The sequence below is a fragment of the Cricetulus griseus genome (genome assembly GCF_003668045.3).
Source record: "Cricetulus griseus strain 17A/GY chromosome 1 unlocalized genomic scaffold, alternate assembly CriGri-PICRH-1.0 chr1_0, whole genome shotgun sequence".
Lineage (NCBI taxonomy): Eukaryota > Metazoa > Chordata > Mammalia > Rodentia > Cricetidae > Cricetulus > Cricetulus griseus.
Genome location: NW_023276806.1, coordinates 28,993,777 through 29,012,557, shown reverse-complemented (window position 1 = coordinate 29,012,557; position 18,781 = coordinate 28,993,777). Strand labels below are relative to the sequence as shown.

At 44.0% G+C, this 18,781-nt stretch overlaps 1 protein-coding gene across 1 annotated transcript; it reads left to right on the top strand.

Annotated features, from left to right (window-relative positions):
* The first annotated feature begins 2,433 nt into the window (after nucleotides 1–2,433).
* Nucleotides 2,434–17,458, top strand: Casp6 (caspase 6). The gene is made up of 7 exons (XM_027395707.2): nucleotides 2,434–2,520; nucleotides 7,387–7,427; nucleotides 8,113–8,262; nucleotides 8,703–8,779; nucleotides 13,454–13,629; nucleotides 15,773–15,929; nucleotides 16,734–17,458. The coding sequence occupies exons 2-7, from the start codon at nucleotides 7,399–7,401 to the stop codon at nucleotides 16,973–16,975; spliced, it is 831 nt and encodes a 276-aa protein (XP_027251508.1). The 5' UTR covers nucleotides 2,434–2,520; nucleotides 7,387–7,398; the 3' UTR covers nucleotides 16,976–17,458.
* The last annotated feature ends 1,323 nt before the right edge of the window (nucleotides 17,459–18,781 follow it).

The following is an 18,781-nucleotide window of genomic DNA, read 5'->3' as shown; positions in this document are numbered from 1 at the left end:
CACGGTGTTGAAGGCTCAGTCGTCCCCAGCCCAGTGCATTATCGGGGTTGTGGTCTTGAAGAGGGCTGCTCTCCCCACCCTGTGTGCTTCTTGGCTGCTATCAGGTGAGCAGCCTTCTCTGCCATATACTGCTAGCATGCTGTCCCCATTGGTTTTAGCCCCCAGAGCAATGGGCTACCCAGCTGAATGGAAGTCCCTAAAGCTGAGTTTTATTTGTAAACATTTTTTTCTTTTAAGTTGGTTCACCTCAGGTATTTGTTATAGTATTAGGCTGCTAATGCAAAATTTATTAAATGTCAAGTTAGATGAAATCTTACTTCAAATTAAGTAATTACAACTAGATGTGAGTTGTATGCTTATATCTCCAGCACTCTGGAGGCTAAGGCGGGATAACAGGTTTTAGGCCAGACTGGGCTACACATAGGGAGAGCCTATCTATACATGCATACATACATACATGCATACATACATACACACACACACAAAAAAAACTATGAAACAACAAGATCCTCTCAATTACAGACTATAAAGATAATAGAACTCAGAAGAAATGACTCAGAAGTTAAGTGTGCTTGCTGTTCTTTCAAAGGGCTTGACCAGGCAGCTCACAACCACCTCTAACCCCTGCTCTGGGAGATCCCACACCCTCTTAAGGATTCTGTGGCCACCTGTACACATGAGCACATATACCTGCACAGGCACACATACACACACACACACACACACACACACACACACACACACACACACCTAAGTAAAACCATAGTATGGCAGGTGTGATTGTGCTTCTCTGTAAACCTAGTACTTGGAAGGCTGAGGCAGGATAACCACAAGTTCAAGGCTGGCCTGAGTTATATGGGAAGATTATGTGTCCAAAGGTGGAAAAAAACCAATATTTTGAGATAATAAGGTACTTAGCAAGAAAAACAATCCCCGTTATCTGTTCCTTTCAAATAAGCCGAAGGTCAGCCAGTGGGTTTGTTCTGCTCCTGTATGGTGAGATAAAGATACATTGTCAGTACTCAAAAATGTGATGAAAGCCTTACCCAAAGTGAAGGCAGTCCTGGGAGGCAGGCAGGCTATTCAAACCAGTAAGTCACAAATACAAATGTTGGAACCCTGAAGCTTACTCTGTGCTAGGCATAGGCAGCTGGGTTGGGGAATGAGACACCTAAATAAATTAAAAAAAAAAAAAAGAAAAAAGTAAAAATAGGTCACATCTGCTTTCTCCAAACAAGGTAAGGTGACAGTACAACTCTAAACCCATTTTTTTTCTGAGCTTTCCCCTTGAAAAACAGGGTTCTGAGTACTTTGCAGGTTTGACTGTTGTCACAACCACTACTGGAGAAAGAGAGTGATAGGCCACGTCTTAATGACAGAGGACAGTATTAGAACAAGTGAATATTACTAAGCCCAAGCCTCTTCACTTGCCACTCAGAGGGGGCCCAGTGAATTGGGGACAGGTTTTTAGGACAAGGAAGAAGGTCTCCTTAGTAAGCTAGCAAGACTGAAGATGCAGTAGACAGCCATCCTGGAAGGCTTTTGCTTTTTGTTTTAATGGAAATGGTGACTTTAAGACTAGTGGAGGGCAGAGGCTGTGAAAAGATGCCCAAAGCCAGCTGTAGGAATAAGGCTGTAGGCATGCATTAGCATGTCGTGAACTTTAAAGAACCCCCTCACCCCGCACAGTGCTCATATGCACACATACTCCCCACCCCCACTCCCTACATGACATGTACACATGATTAAATAGTATAAATAAATAAAAGAACCCTCAGTCAACTGGCAACACCTTAACGTATTTTTATTATCTTTACAGTTGGTTACTTTTCAAAGGACAAGGTGGGCACACAGAACATTCAGTGGGTGAGGACAGGAAAAGCTGTCACCATCACTGACAGAGACTTATCGTTCCTTCTTAGAATTTGCTACACTTTGCCAAATTACTTCTGCTTTTGCAAGCCAGACCTAAACATCGGGAATTGGTAGTTGCTTGACTTGTATGCAAGAAGCCTGGATGTGCCGGCACAAGACAGTACAACACTGAGTGTGGAGGCTGGAGGATCAAGTTCAGAATCGGGCAAGGGGGGGGGGGGAGAAGGCCCAGGAGTTGCCTTCAGTTATTGCAAGCCCTCTAAAGTAACTGGCTGTAGAGAAAGCTCTCTCCACTAAACCGGAGCACTAAATGGAGTGGCGAAGCGCCAAAGGCAATGTTGAGTTCACCACCCGGACGTGAAGTTGCCTGCCTTGCTCCCCTGGCAAGTGGTGGACAGGGGTGTCCTGTCCCCACCACCATCACCACACGTGCACACAGCGGCGGCTTCCGCTATGGAGGGAGGCGCGGTGGCGTCCTGGCGTTGCCGGGTGATAGAGGGCCGGGGCTGAGTGCTCCTCTGGGGGAGGCGGAGGCGGCCCCTGGGGCGGGAGGCGGGGCGCAAGGCGGGGTGGGGCTGGCAGGAAGCGGTGCCTGCGGAGCGGGCGGTTGTTTGGAGGGCTAGGACACCCGGAGCTCGCAGGCAGGTAAGTGTAGGCACCGGTGCGAGCGTGGGGCGCGGGGCGAGCGGCGGTCTCCCGGGACTGGCGGGACTGGCAGAAGTTGCGGGAGTGCCGCGCTGCGCGGCTACGGACGCTGCAGGGTTTGCCCAGGCTGATTCTGCCGAGAGCGCCTTTGTCCTCCAGTTCCGCAGCGTCCGGGCTGTTTAAACTTTAAAGGGCGGCGCTTGCGCTGTGCGGCAGAGAACTTGGCTTTACAGGTTGAGTCTTGTTTTGATGCTCGCTTCTGCCTGAAAAGTGGAGGGAAATGGCTGTCCAGGGATCGGGGCACAGGCCTGCGGGAGCGAGGCTCAACCCCCGGCAAGGGCCAGACCTGGGCGGGCACCGCCGTCCCAGTGGTTCCTGCAGTTAGCAAACCTGTTGCTGCCAAGCAGTGTTTTAGCCCCCAAACAACTTTTCTCCAGAGTGATAAATGCTAGTGCTCACTTCAGAACAGGCTTCCTGTAACCTATCAAAACCCGAATTAGTTAAAGTTAGAAACTGCAAGTTTGATTGATCCTTAAGGTCAGAGGTGGCCTTTATTTCAGAGCTCTGACCTTACTGCAGGGGTAAGCTGTGGAAGTCCCCATGGTCTGGCAGACAGTGACCCTGCTGAACATACAGGGTCTAGGGCCATCTTCAGCTTAGGAATGAGTGGTGAGAGGTGGGAAACCAGGTTGGCGGGGGGTGGGGGTGATGGGGGGGTGGCACGTGTACCGATTCTTTCCCCTTTTTATTCGATTCCTTTTTTTCTCCCTGCTCCCTTCCTTCTCTGGAGGAGGTGAGTTGCTTCTTGTGGGTTATTACATGATTGACGGGGAATATGGGTAGATTTCTTGAGATAGCTAGTTTGGAAAGTGGCCTCCGGTTGGAGGACCTGGTGAGAGGTTGTACAGGCTTTGGAATCCACCAGTGGACCTAGCTGTCAGTTCCTTCAGAGCTGGCCTGAGGCAAGTCTGGCCCAGGTTCTGTATTCCTAAGCTCTGGAGGAAGTCCACAGTGCCAGGCAGTCAACACACAGTGACTGATAGCATTATCTGGAAATAGCCATAAAGAGAAAGAAAACAAAAGGGAGTGAGTGTTTTTGCACAAATTAAACTAAGGAACCGGAAGGCACTGTTTACATTAGAGTGGAACAGAAAAGAGAAAGTGGAAGGCCAAGAGTCAGGTTTCATGAAATACACATTTAAAATTCTTTTTCATTTATTCTTTCTTCTCTCATACAACACGTCCCATCCACAGCTTCCCCTCCCTCTACTCCTCCAACCCCCTCACCTCCTCTGTCCCCCAGATTCACTACCCGACACTTCTCCCCAGAAAAGAGCAGGCTTCCCAGGGACATCAACCAAACATGCACAAGATACAGTAAGACTGGGCACACATCAAGGCTGGACAAGGCAAGAGGTGACCACAGATCCCTACGTCTCGTAATCCCAGCTCCCAAAGAGGCTGAGGAAGGAGAATCTCAGGTTTGAGGCCAGCCTAGAAATGTATAATACATCTTGGAAAAAGAAGAAAATGCCGGGCCCGGTCATGCTGTGCTATAACTCAGTACTCAGAGGGCTGAGGCAGAGGAATGTGAAGTTGAGGCCAGCCTGGGATCGCTGCTTTAAAACTCTTGGCTGAGACGAGATTCCCTTGAAGCCTGCACCTTGTGCTGGGTAGTTTTATGTCAACTTGACACAAACTAAAGTCGTCTGAGGAGGCACCACAATGTCTCTAAAACTATGGTTCTCCACTATGGTCATGACTCCTTGAAGTTGAGTCTCAGATATCTACATTACGATTCATAACAGTAGCAAAAATTACAGTTACGAAGTAGCAATAAAAAATAATTTTATGCTTGGGGGGGTCACTAAACATGAGAAACTGTATTACAGGGTTGCAGCATTAGGAAGGTTGAGAACCACTGCATTGTAGACCAAGCTATAGACAAACCTGTAGGGCATTTTCTTAATTAGTTATCAATGTGGGAGGGCCCAGTCCATTGTGGGTGATGTCACCCTTGGGTCCTGGATTCTATAAGAAAGCAGACTGAGCAAGCCACCAGGAGCAAGCCAGTAAGCAGCACTCTTCCATGGCCTCTGCATCAGTTCCTGCCTCCAGGTTCCTGCTCTGTTTTAGTTCTTGTCCTGACTTCCTTCAGTGATGAACAGCAATGTGGAAGTGTGAGCCAAATAAACCCTCTCCTTTCCAACTTGCTTTTTGGTCATGGTGTTTCATGGCAGCAATAGAAACCTTGACTAGAACACATGTCTTGGGTATCTGTTAAAATTTTCCTAAGCATTCCTCCTCTCTCCCCTAATGCTTATGCTTAAGTCTATATTGAAATTGTCTGAGGCTGACAAGATGGCTTAGCAGGTAAAGGCACTTGCCACCAAGCTTGAGGACCTGGGACCATACTATGGAAGGAGGAAGCCTGGCCTGCAAGTTCTCATCTAACCCCCACAGTGCCATGGCATGTGCCTGCCAGCCTCCATGCAAACACAAAATAAGTATGTGTTAAAACTAAACTTTACTAATAGATCCCTCCTTTACACTACACAAGCTCTTACTGAGGTTGTGAATCTGACAGCCTTGAAACTGAATGTCCATTTTAATAGATTTTCTTGAGCAACTTAAAATTAAGTCTGTAGTTCTTGAGCACACTGAGGGACGTATGAGAGACAACCCAAACTGAAGCTTCTCCTTGAATAGGAAGAGCAGAGTTGCTGTCCAGGCCTTTCACCCTTAGGGACATGTCAGGTTGTGACTGCATTTTATCACAGCAACCCTCCGGTACACTTTGAACTGCCTTAGGCTGTAGGGAGAAATCCTGATTAGAGGTACCGCTGACCCAAGAGGGCATGGTCAGCGGTACCTCTAATCAGGATTTCTCCCTACAATTCCCCTTTTAATCTAAAGAGGATTTAAACTTAACAGTATAAGTTATCTATAATTAACAATCATATAGGTGAATAGCAAGGATATAATAATGTACTTATGTCACATCCTAACTCTGTCTTTTCCATCTAAACCCTAAAGTCACCTGAAAGAGATGTCCAAGCCTGAACACCTCCTTCCAAACCCAACCCTAAACATAGGAAACTAGCCCTAACTAGGTGGAATTCATTCAGTGGAGGTAAATCTAAAGGAGGGGATGACCAGCAAATCTGCCACCACCTTTTCCGAGACCAGCTACCTCCCACCCAGGCTAGAGAGCCTTGAGGTGGGGCCAGTCGTCGATTTTCTGGCATGGTTTTGTTTCATTGGAATTTAATTCAGTTTCTCTATAGTAACATTGGCTAAAAGATGAGGAGAGGCTACCTACAGCTCTGGTGTGGCAGGAGTGAAGCCCCTATGCTGTCATTTCAGAGCAGCTGGTGGCCTAGGAATTACCCTGGTTCTGGTGATAGCACAGGCCCAAGGACAGATACCCTGAAGGAGACCTTGGGAGAATGGACACCGAGGTAAACGGACCTCTGTAGATTCTTAAACTTCAGTATAAAATTTACCTTGTTACAAAGGCAGACTGCCAGTCCCTTCCCAGATTCTCAGTTAGGACCGGGAGTCGGCATGCTAGCACTCACACCTGGAATTCTGAGGCACATTGAGGAAACCCACTTAGCCCTTACCTATTGGATAAGGAAATGCCCTACTGGACTCTTCATTGAGAAATAGTGTGGCCTGGGCAAACTCCAAGAGGGATAGGCCAAAAGGGACACGAGCCACTTCCCCACTCCCTCACACTCACTGCGGGGATGGTAGTGGTTTTGTTTTAGGGACATGAGGTTGGGACAGTCAGACACTAGGGAGATTGTCTAAGGACAGAGTGGAAATCATCCATTCTGCCTCAAGGACTCTGCCAAAAGATGTCTCCTGTTCGGTTTCCTCTTTGTTCTTAACTCTTGCCTCCCTTTAATCTGTTAATTAATCAGATGATAACAAGCTATTGATCTTTCAGAACAGAGGCCATTGCCTCATTTAATTTCATTGAAAGCTGGGCCAGGTGGCCTGCACTTCCAGCTGAGCCAGGAGGAACAATGCATTGAGCCCCTGAGTGTGAGGCCTTCCTGAACAACAAAGTGAGACCCCGTCTCATTAAAAATAAATGAAGGTTGAGCTCCTGTTGTACTTGCTACGTACGTCTCCAGTGCTCAGTAGCCAGCAGTGACCAGTGACCAACCCATGACATGGCATACATTGAACGTTGGCTCAGCACAGAAAGTTCTGTCACACAGAAGGGTCCTTCTGAGGGTGGTGGTGACATGTGATTTGTAGTGAGTATAGGGGTACCTTAGCAGTGTTTTCAGTGGAGATATGTCATTCAGGAGACCAAAATGTAAGCCTTTTCAAGCTTTGCTCTCTTCTAGTTAAGTGTATTCCATGTACTAGTGACATTAACCACACACTAGATTTAGTTCTATATGACTTAGCTCCTCTCTGCAAAAGCATTTTTGTGTACAACAAAGCAACTGTGCATTTCCTTTGAACTCTGTAACCACAGAATTGTTTAACTCAAGGCAGATGTGTTTGGGTGTTTTCTCCATTTTGGCTTATGATTTGTTATTTTGCAGGCAAGAACAGCATTGTGTTGCTGTCACTGATTCACTGATCAGATGGCTTCCCTACATTTCCAGGAGTCTTAGATTGGAGGTCAGAGGGCCTGAGGATACCACTGTATTCTAGTTAAAAGTAAAATTAACAAGCAAGGCATGGTGGTGCACATCTTTAATCCCAGGCCCCAGGCAAAGGCAGGTGATCTGTGAGGCCAGCCAGGTTTACATAGAGAGTTCCAGGCCTGCCAGGGTTATGCAATGTAATCTTGTCTCAATAAAATAAAATTAACCAACATCAAATTTGTTTTCTTGATAGGTGAAGAAAAACATGACAGAAACAGATGGCTTCTACAAAAGGTAAGAATGTGTTCTTGTCTAATGAAAGCCCTTTCGTTTCTTGGTCCCAGCCATCTTTTAGAAATGAAAGTAAGAGTATTGTTACATTCAGTGTTCTTTAGCATCTGGGGAGATGATGTGTAGGCATGGTTAGAACTGTAGTCCTAACAGCCCCTTTAGGGGTCAAATGACACTTTCACAGGGGTCCCCTAAGAATATCAGAAAAACACAGATACTTACATTATGATTCATAACAGTAGCATATATAGTTATGAAGTAGCAATGAAAATAACTTTATGATTGGAGTGTCACTACAACATGAAGAACTGTATTAAAAGGGTAGCAACGTTAGCAAGGTTGAGAACCAATGGCCTAGAAGGTACATCTTGTCGTCAGAGGACCTGGAGTGATGTTCAAATGATACCATCTTTAGTAGGATGTGGGTTTACTCCTAAAACATGGCCCTGGGCCTGGCTGTTGTCCTGTGTCGCTGGATCCTGGAAAACAGGAGGAAACATCAGAGCCGAGGGCCTGGGATGGAGGGCTGAAGATGGGACGCAATGTTGTTAACCAACAATTAGTTTTCTTCACTGATAGAGTCATCCAGTGCCCAGCCCTGTAGAAGCAGCAAGCTCCCATCTACACATTGACTTTGGGCTAGTGGGCTCATTATTTAACACGAGTTGTTTGTTTTGTGCTTTATTAGCAGGGAAGTGTTTGATCCAGCAGAACAGTACAAGATGGACCACAAGAGGAGAGGAATCGCCCTCATCTTCAATCATGAGAGGTTCTTCTGGCACTTGACACTCCCAGAGAGGCGGGGCACCAATGCAGACAGGGACAACCTGATTCGAAGGTAGTTTTCTCTGTCAAGATGATACACTTAAGTGACAGCTAATCATAATTTAGCACTGATGACAGATTAAGAGCCTTACTTAGACTCAGCATGTGCTTAGCATTCATGAGGCCCCTGATCCAATCCCTGGTACACAAACAGGAACCTCCCCCTGCCCCCCAAATTAAACTGAGAATCCCTTGAGAACTTGGCTGAGCTGTCTTCCTCCCCTGTTGTGTTGTCACTAGGTTTTTTCCTTGTCACTAACAGATGTGTAGTTGGTAATAGCCCATCATTGAATGGGCTCTTAATATATATATTATATATATATATATATATATATATATATATATATATATATATATATATAATAAAAATAGTCATTGAATTCCTCACAAAGGGAGGATATTGAATGGCCTGAAAATGCCCGCGAGCTAATTCCGAGTTTGTTGTGTCACCAGGTTTTCAGATCTAGGATTTGAAGTGAAATGCTTTAACGATCTCAAAGCACAAGAACTCCTGCTCAAAATTCATGAGGGTATGTGTGGTCTTGCAATTTAAGATCTCTGATGGGGTTGAGTAGCTTATGTTAACTCCCATACAAGTAATTCACTGTGCAGCAAAAAAAAACTGATACTAGTTTTAGCAGTTTGGCGATGTTGGTCCTGCCTCTGTGTTTACACTCCCCATGGGACCTAGAGATCTGGCAAAGTATGCCTTCAAAGAGTATATCAGCATGCTTCCAGTTATGTATTTATGTATTGTTAGTATTACTCCCGAGTTGAAGGAAATGACTTGTTTGATGGTGAACATCTAAAATGCAAATCCTTGAGGTGCTGGGTCTTTCCGAGTAGGCTTGCTTCCTTAGTCTTGCCCTAGCTGTTCATTGCTTCATGGTGCTGATTTCCTTGTGTCTTTAAACTATGTAGTATGCATTCTAATTATAATGCAACTTAGAATCAATCCCTACTTCATTTTCTGAACTTTCAAAGCAGTTGCTAATGGGCTATTACTGCTATTTGCATAATCACTTTCTCCAGCACTTTCCTGTAATTAAACAATTATCATTGAAACTGGCTGCTAATTAGGTTCTCTACTTTGCTCATAAGCTTTGGGGGACCCTGGGTCTTAATGCTCCTGGAAGCTCTGAGAGTTAGGCATGGCTGTCAGAGGTGCAGCCCCAGGGGTAGCTGTGGAGTTGCAGTTTCTGGGTCTTTTCAGTCTACTGCAGGAAAGTTTGCTCATTCAAAGAAACTTTGAATGTCTTGTCGAAGCCACGCGTGTCTTTTAAAAAGAATTAGTTAAATTACCACTTAGTCACTGTATGAAGCAGGTGTCATGGTGACATTCATACTCCATTTTTGGAACATGCGTTTTGACCATGTTCACTCGTTACCGTCTGTGCCCTCATCTCCCATCCTTCTAGTCCCATTCTGCTTTCCAAGTGAGTATGACAAGCGAGACAAGTGAAGCCGAAGACTGCACTTTCAGGATCACTGGAGAGACTGTGAATCCTCTCTTTCTGGGTCTGCCCTGCTTTGCTTAGTGGTGATGGTCTCCCGTTCAGTGAATTTTCCTGCAAATGACATATTTTGATTTTCTTTATGGTTGAATACAACTCCATGGTGTGTGTGAACCACATTTTCTCTGTTAAGAGCTGAAGGACAACTAACCTGATGCTGTAGTTTGTCTACTTGAGTAGTGCTGCAGCAAGCACGGCTGAGCAGGCATCTCTGTCACGGGTCGTCCTGGGTTCCCTTGTGTATGTTCCCAGGAGTGCTACTGCTGGTAGCTGTGTTTTGTTTTCTGAGGAAGCTCCATATTGATTTCCATGGTGGCTGCACTCGCTTGCACTCTGACCAGCAGGTACAAGGGCTCCTTCCTCCCCAGTCTGCTTCCCGTCCTCACCAGATTGGTTTGGTTTTGTTTTAATGAGAGCCATTCTGACTGAGGTAATGATCTCTAGGCATTTTTGATTTGTATTTCTCAGATGGCTGAGGTTGATGAGAATTCTATCATCCATCTACTGGCAACTGGTACTTCCTATTTGGAGAAGCATCTCTGTTTCATTTATCAGTTTCTGATTGGATTATTTGGTTTTCTGGTAGATTTTTTTCTTCATAGTTTATGTAATCTAGATACTAACCTAATCCTTTCAGATGTGTAGCCAACAAAGATTTCCTCTCATTCTGTAGGCTGTATCCTCACTCTGGTAATTATTTCTTTTGCTGTAAAGTTCACTTAATTTCATGTGACCCCATTTGTTAATTCTTGGAAGTATTTCCTGTGCTGCTGAAGTCCTTTTCAGAAAGTCTTTGCCTATGCCCATATCTTCTTTTTCACTCATTTGTTATTGTGTTTGTGTGTGTGTGTGTGTGTGAGCGTGAGCGTGTGGATGTCAGAGGATAGCTTTGGGGATGGGGTTTTCTTCTATCATGTGGATTCTGGGATTTCCTCGGGCTTGGGCACCAGTACCTTTACCTGTGAACATCTCATTATTCTACTTAGTCCTGTATCCTATATTGAGATGTTTATAGTAGTTTCAGGTCTTAAAGTTACTTCTATTTGTGGGTGTCCAGTTTTCCCAGCACAGTTTGTCAAAGAGATTGTCTTTTGTCTTTTCTCTCATGTATGTTTTGATACCTTTGTCAAAAACGTGGTCTCTGGAGCTGTGTAGGTTTATTTCTGGGTCCTCTGTCCAGTTGGTCAATGTGCTGGCATCATACTGGTTTGTTACTAACTTCTGCAGTATAACTTGAAATCAAGTGTAGCAATAGCCCAGCTTTGTTCTATTTTCTCAGTGTTACTTGGCTAGTTCAGGCCCCTCTTGCTTCAGTATTCAACTCGGGATGCTTTCTAATTCTGTGAAGAATTATCATGAGAACCTGTAGATAGCTTTTGTATTATAGACCTTTTCTTAATATTGTCAAGCCGTGAGCATAGAAACCTGTCTTTCACCTCCTTAGTTTATTCTTATTTCCTTTTTTTATGCTATCATGAATGGGATTATATTCCTCCTTTCTTTCTCAATATATAGCATAGAAGGAAGCCTCTGGCCGGGCGTTGGTGGCGTATGCCTTTAATCCCAGCACTGGGGAGGCAGAGGCAGGCGGATCTCTGTGAGTTCGAGGCCAGCCTGGTCTCCAGAGCGAGTGCCAGGATAGGCTCCAAAGCTACACAGAGAAACCCTGTCTCAAAAAAACAAAAAAAAAAACAAAAAAAAAAACAAAAAGAAAAAGAAAAAAGAAAAGAAGGGTGCCTCTGATTGTTGTATCCTGTTGTTTTGTTGAATATCTTTATAAGATCTAAACTTTCTGGTGGAGTATTTAATGTTTATTTGATTTTAAAAATTTCATGTGTATAAATGTTGTGCCCACATGTATGTAAGCGTGCTACATTTGTGTGTAAGGAGCCACATTTGTGTTGTGTCTGCATGTGTGTAAGGTGTCACATTTGTGTTGTGTCTGCATGTATGTAAGGAGTCACATTTGTGTTGTGTCTGCATGTGTGTAAGGTGTCACATTTGTGTTGTGTCTGCATGTGTGTAAGGTGTCACGTTTGTGTTGTGTCTGCATGTGTGTAAGGAGTCACATTTGTGTTGTGTCTGCATGTGTGTAAGGTGTCACATTTGTGTTGTGTCTGCATGTGTGTAAGGTGTCACATTTGTGTTGTGTCTGCATGTGTGTAAGTGTTCCACATTTGTGCCTGGTGCCTTCAGAGGCCAGAAGAGAGCATCAGAGTCCCTGGAGCTGGAGTGACAGATGGTTGTGAGCTGCCATGTACTTGCTGGGAACTGAACAGAGAGCAGCCCGTGCTCCTATCTGCTGAGCCATCTCTCCAGCCATTTAGTGTCTTTTAAATACAGCATCTTGGGCTGGAGAGATGGCTCGGTGATTAAGAGCACTGGCTGCTCTTCCAGAGGACCCAGGTTCAATTCCCAGGACCCACATGGCAGCTCACAACTGTCTGTAACAACAGTTCCTTAGAATCTGACATTCCCCCCTTTCTCTCTCTGTCAAAACACCAATTCACATAAAATAAAAATAAACCTTGTATAAATAAATAAAAATATAAAAATAAATCTTTAAATACAAGATCGCACCATCTAAAAATAGGGATAATTTACTTCTGTCTTTCCCATGTTCTTTTTCTTTTTTTCTTTTTTCTTTTACCTTACTGCTCTGCTTAAAACTTAAAAACACCCTATTGAGTAAAAGTTGGAGGAGCATGTGTTCTGTTGTCCTTTGAGGAAATGCTTTGCTTTTCCTATAGTGTGGTGTTGCTATTAGGTCTGTCACTAGTAGCCTGAGTGGTGTTGCATTCTGCTTCTGGTTTCTTCAAGGCTTCCATCAGGAGAGGAGGTTAGACTTGGTCAACATCTTTTTCTTCATTTCTCAAAGCAATGATGTACTTTGTCTTTGAGTCAATTTGCATATGATGAACCATCATTATAATCCTGCAGTTAAGCTAACTTGGTCATGGTATGTGTTTCTTTTCATCTGTTGTTGAATTCATCTTACAAGCATTTTACTGAGAATCTCTGTATCCATGGTCCTTCGGGATGTTGGTCTGTGATGTTTTTGTTGTATCATTAAGTAACTTGGATCTTAAAGGAGCCTCCCCATTTTTTCCTAAATCATTTTTCTGTACTTGATATTAACTTTTCAAGACAGGGTTTCTTTATGTAACAGCCCTAGCTGTCCTGGAACTCACTTTGTAGACAAGGCTGACCTCAAATCCACAGAGGTCCACCTGCCTTTGCCTCCCGAGTGCTGAGATTAAAGGCCTTCACCACCATGACTGGCTGAAGAGCTAATATCTTTAGTGAAATTGCTTCAAACTTTAATAATTAGTTTTTAAGCCAGCCATGGTAGGACACACACCTGTAATCCCAGCACCAGGAGTCTGGGGGTGGAGGATTACTGGATATTTAGGGCCAGCCTTCTTAGGCAAGAGTGTCTCAAACAACCAAGATTTAGAAAGAAAGTTTAGGGCCAGCCTGGCTATAGAATGAGGCCCAATCTTAAGAAAAAATAAGAAGAAAGGATAAAGATGTATTTTATTACAGGATGTTTGTATTTATTTTAAAAAGTACACCCTTTTCCTGCTATTTTGTAAGTGTATTTTTTTTAATGCCCATAACTTGAAGTTCTACATGTGGATAACATACTCTTATTTTCACCTCTGCATGCATTTTGCGGGGCATCTGTAGTGTCGACCTCAAGCCATATAGATGCTGATTGCTTCCTGTGTGTCTTCCTGAGCCACGGCGAAGGCAACCACATTTATGCATATGACGCCAAAATTGAAATTCAGACATTGACTGGCTTGTTCAAAGGAGACAAGTGTCAGAGCCTGGTTGGAAAACCCAAGATATTTATCATTCAGGTAAGACTGATCATATCATTATTTTAATTATAAAATTCAGTTGACTATAATGGTTAAAAAGTCAATCTCTAAGTTTCTCCAATAATTGGAAAGGTCCCTTTTGAATCCTGGTCTAATAGAGTTGTGTTTTCAGCTGTTAACATTTATTATAAGAGTATTTTGAGCCAGGAGGTATTGGCACACACCTTTAGTCCCAGTACTCGGGAGGCAGAGGCAGCTGGATCTCTGAATTTGTGGCCAGTCTGGTCTACAGAGTGAGTTCCAGGGCAGCCAGAGCTACACAGAGAAACCCTGTCTTGAAATACCAAAAACCAAACAAAAAAACTAAACCAAGTGATGATGGGGCACACATTTAATCCCAGCTCTCGGGAGGCAGAGGCAGGCAGATCTTTGTGAGTTCGATGCCACCCTGGTCTACAGAGCGAGTTCCAGGATAGTCAGAGCTACTACCAGTTAGACCCTGTCTAAAAGAGAAAAACAGGCAAGGCTGGGCTGGGTGTGGAGGACTTGCCACATGGAAAGGAAGACCTGATCACCCAGGACCGTGCAAAGGCAGCCTGGGCTTAGGTCTGTGGCAGCTGGAGTGCATGCAAGCCTGTGGAAGTGATACAGGGGTAAGCAGGCAACCCTCCCTTGCCTCATCCCTTTTTCACTTCCCCAAGCTCACTGCCAAGCTGCCAAATAGTTTCAGAAATAACAAGCAAACGTTTCGAGCATGAGAAAATATTTATTTGGTCCTGGAGATTTCAACAAGTAAATTTCAGGGTGGAGCAGAGTAGTTTAGCTTGTCACATTGAAGAGTGGGATTTAGCTGCATGGCAGACCACTTGCCTGGCAAACGTGAGGCTCTCAAACTAGAAAATAGGAGAATTTAATGCTAGCTTCTGACTCGAAATTAATAGTTATAAATTTAGAATTCACTTTAAAGTGGGGATAGGCAGAGAGGAGAGGGAGGGGGAGACAGACAGAGAGAGAATGCTCAGGGCTGGAGGAATGGCTCAGTTAGGATTAACTGTGTCTCCTGCTGTTCTTGCAAAGCCACTGAGTTTCCATCCCTGCTCCAGGGATCCCAGCACCCTCTTCTGAACCCTGGGGGCATCTGCACTCACTTTTGAACATTCACAAAGAAACTTAAATTAGTTCATTTGTTCATTCAAGACAGGGTTTCCCCATGCAGATATCCTGTGGCTATCCTGAACTCACTCTGGAGACCAGGCTGGCCTTGAACTCAGAGACCCACCTGCCTCTGCCTTCTGAGTGCTGGGGTTAAAGGTGAGTGCCACCACCTTAGATACTTAATTTTTAAACATCGAAAAGCATATTGTAAACAGAAGTTGAGGGCTTATGGATAGGTATCTTTTTGAGTCCGACAATGCTATTTCAACTATTGACAAATTATGACTGAAACTAGACCGAGAAAACACCCTTCAGAAATAATTACCTGATTGAATCAAAATGTTTAGGTAATCATGACAGTTTTTAAAAAGAAGGATATACTATCAGCATATCTTGGTTTACTGGGGGACAGGTTATAAACATTGTCTAAAAGGAAACGTTACCAGGGAAACAGCTGTGTTAGCTTTACATCTCTCATTGTTTTTGACTTGCTTATGTGGCTACTGTTGCTAATGGGGGGTATGCTGGATTAAAGTTGGTGGGAACTCACTGACTCTAGACCGACAGCTGTGGAGCCAGCATGGGAACAAACTAGGCCCTCTGCATGTGGAACACGGTTGTGTGGCTTGGTGTATCTGTGGGCTGGTCACCCCCCCCCCCACCTCCCTCCCGCAGCAGTGGGACCAGGATCTGTCCCTGGTGCATGAGCTAATGTTTTGGAGCACATTCCCTATGGTGGGATGGATGCTGTGCCCAGTCTTGCTGGTCGGGGAGGGGGGTGGGGGAGGTGGTTGTCCCTGCCTCAACTTAATGGGCCAGGCTTTGTTGACTGCCCATGGGAGGCCTTACCCTTTGGGAGGAGTGGAATGGGGGAGGGGTGTGCTTGGGGGGGAGGGGAACTGGAGAGAGGTGGGAGGGATAACTGTGGTTGGAATGTAAAATGAATAAAAAATAAGCAGCAACAACAACAGAAAGAATGGGAACAAAACATCAGGCAGAGAAAAGTGCTCTTCCCTCTGTTTTGTAGGCCTGTCGGGGCAACCAGCACGACGTTCCAGTGGTTCCTCTAGACGTGGTGGATCATCACACAGACTTGCAGAACAATGTAACACAGGTAGACGCTGCCTCCGTGTACACGCTGCCCGCGGGGGCGGATTTCCTCATGTGTTACTCCGTCGCCGAAGGTGAGTGAGAGCCGGATGCTGCATAGAAAAAAGCCTGTGACCTGTCTGTCACCTTTGAATTAGATTTCGTCTTTCACAATTAAATCCCCACGTTCTATGAAAAAGCCACAGACCTAGTCATGTTGAAGAAATCCTTTCTGATGAATGAAATGTAAAATACCATATGGAATAAACAACAACATTCCTGCATAATTGCATAATAATAATAACAACAACAGAGCTGTTTAATTGTATTGGGTATTAGCAGCTTGCTGCCATTTGGTGATAAAGTAACAGTGCTATTCTGATATATTTGTGGAAAGCCTTGTTGAAAAACATTTTGCTAATTTCTTTGGGTTTTTTTTGTTGTTTTGTTTTTTGTTTTTGTTTTGTTTTGTTTTGTTTTTCAAGACAGGGTTTTTCTGTGTAACTTTGAAGACCAGGCTGGCCGAGACCTTACAAAGATCCATCTGCCTCTGCCTCCCAAGTGCTGGGACTAACTGAGTGGGCCACCACTGCCCTGCAATTTGGTTTAGTTTAATCTCCAGCCATGCACTGTCACTAGCTATTATCTTATTCTAGTGTTCTTTTTTGGAGAGTGGAGGAAATTTCATTAATTCTATATATGTAAAACCATAGGATTAACATGTTTTCCTACATGAGATTAAGCAATAGATAAAACTGTAATCACACGTTGATCAGTAGACCTTAGTCTTTCCAAAGGATTTTCGAAAGCTCTCACTTCTGTAACTTCGTTAGTCATCAAGTGTCTTTCAGTCACCTTGAAGCCAAAGGAAATGAAGTACCTCCCCCATCTTCTTTTAGGGTATTACTCTCACCGGGAGACTGTGAATGGCTCATGGTACATCCAGGATTTGTGTGAGATGCTGGCCAGGTATGGCAGCTCCTTGGAGTTCACTGAGCTGCTCACACTGGTGAACAGAAAGGTCTCTCAGCGCCGCGTGGACTTCTGCAAAGACCCAGGTGCAATAGGCAAGAAGCAGGTTCCCTGCTTTGCCTCAATGCTGACTAAAAAGTTGCGTTTCGGTCCCAAATCTAGTAAGTAGGGTCGTTGGTCCTGTCTACACACATTTCCCTTTTATCCAGCTGTCAATTGGTCGAAGCCTTTTGCCCATCAGTGTAAAATGTTTCAAGGTTTAAGGTGCTGTGGGAAAGTGCTGTTTCCTATTTGTTCATTTTTAATCATGTTGGAGATGATGAAAGGGCTAAAAGAAATCCTCAGGAAATTACTATGCATAAATGTTAGCATTTATTACATCTGTAGTAAACTGCAAGATAACCCAAAATACCAGCCAGTTTGCCTTACATTTATACAAGTTTATTGTATAATGTTTTTAAAGATTTTTGAAACTCAGAATGAGATTTTTTAATTTAATAAAATTTCTAAAACTTATAGCTTATGTAATTTATAGTGACCTATTTTACTTGGTCATATATCTGTTTATTATCTTATTTACCTATAATTAAGGCAGTTTGTGTATGAATTTAATTCCCATTTTGGAAAAAAATAAATGAACCTTAAAGAATTATTTTATGGCACCCTGAGAATTAAACATAGTATACAGTGACACATAGCCACTATAAACACACACGAAGTGACAGACACTTAACCACTATAGGCTCATAATATCTAGGCGCACACACAGTAACACATAAACAATATAAGCACACATGCCTGACACCTACCTAATATAAGCACATGTTCAGTGACACCTAGCCACATGCTCAAACAAGCAGTAACACTGAGTCACTAGGCAAACACAAGTGACACCAAGTCACTGCAAGCACACAAACAATGACTCTTAGCCACTGTGCCTACAAAGTAGTGACACTTGGCCACTCTGGCATACATGCAGGAACTCCTAGCCACTATAGGCAAAACATCTGCTGAAATGTGATTCTGCAGTAACTTAAAATGGAAGCCCCTGACATTTTTAGCAGACTCATTAAAAATATAATTAATTTTACTTGTAAGGTTCAATTCTTATGACATAACATTTTGAATAATAATACTTCATCAATAACCTGCTGGTTAAGGTGGTTAGTTATATTTGGGGCTTTGGGAACAGAAACACATTAAGTTGCTGGTATAAAAGCAATGCTTCACTCACAGAAACTGAACTGACCACCAGGGAGCCTGCATGGGATCGACCTAGGCCCTCTGCATGTATGTTATAGTTGTGTAACTTGCTCTTCTTGTGAGACTCCTAACAGTGAGAACAGGGGCTGTTTCTGACTCTGTTGCCTGCATTTGGGACCCTTTCCTTCTACTGGTTGCCTCATCCAGCCTTAATAGAAGAGGAGGTGCCTAGTCTTAATTCAACTTGATATTTCGTGGCTGGTTGATACCCATGACCTTCCTGCATCTGAAGAGAAACTATTGGGGGAGGAATTGGGAAAAGGGGAGGGAGAGGAAACTTTGGTTAAGATGTGTAAACAAAAAAAGCAATGCCTTAGATGCCTTGCTCCAGCTGGTACCACTGTGGCTAGTGGGGCATTCATACCCTTGATAAGACAGTACAGTCACACAACTGTTGAGTAATTAAAAACCCCAAACTGGGCATAGTGGCTCATACTTGTAATTACAGCACCCAGGAAATTTAGGCAGAAGGATTGCTTAGATTATGAGGCAGCTTGAGCCACAGTGTAAACCCTATCTCAAGAAATAAAACGAAGTTCAAGTTAACAAGGTGATTCCAGATGAACCTAAGGCCACAGTGAATGAATAACAATGCACTCATCATTTTACCTCCAAGTGGGGCCAGCAGGGGAGGGGTTCGGGTACCAGCAGCGCTGTCAGGGCACACAGGCCATTTGCAACATCAGTCCTACAAATTCACAAACTAAGCATC

Excerpts from the sequence above, each read along its gene's own strand:
- Casp6 (XM_027395707.2), top strand. The coding sequence starts at position 7,399 with ATGACAGAAACAGATGGCTTCTACAAAAG. Across the intron at positions 8,263-8,702 it reads AGGGACAACCTGATTCGAAG|GTTTTCAGATCTAGGATTTG; the intron begins GTAGTTTTCTCT and ends TTGTGTCACCAG. Across the intron at positions 13,630-15,772 it reads CCAAGATATTTATCATTCAG|GCCTGTCGGGGCAACCAGCA; the intron begins GTAAGACTGATC and ends TCTGTTTTGTAG.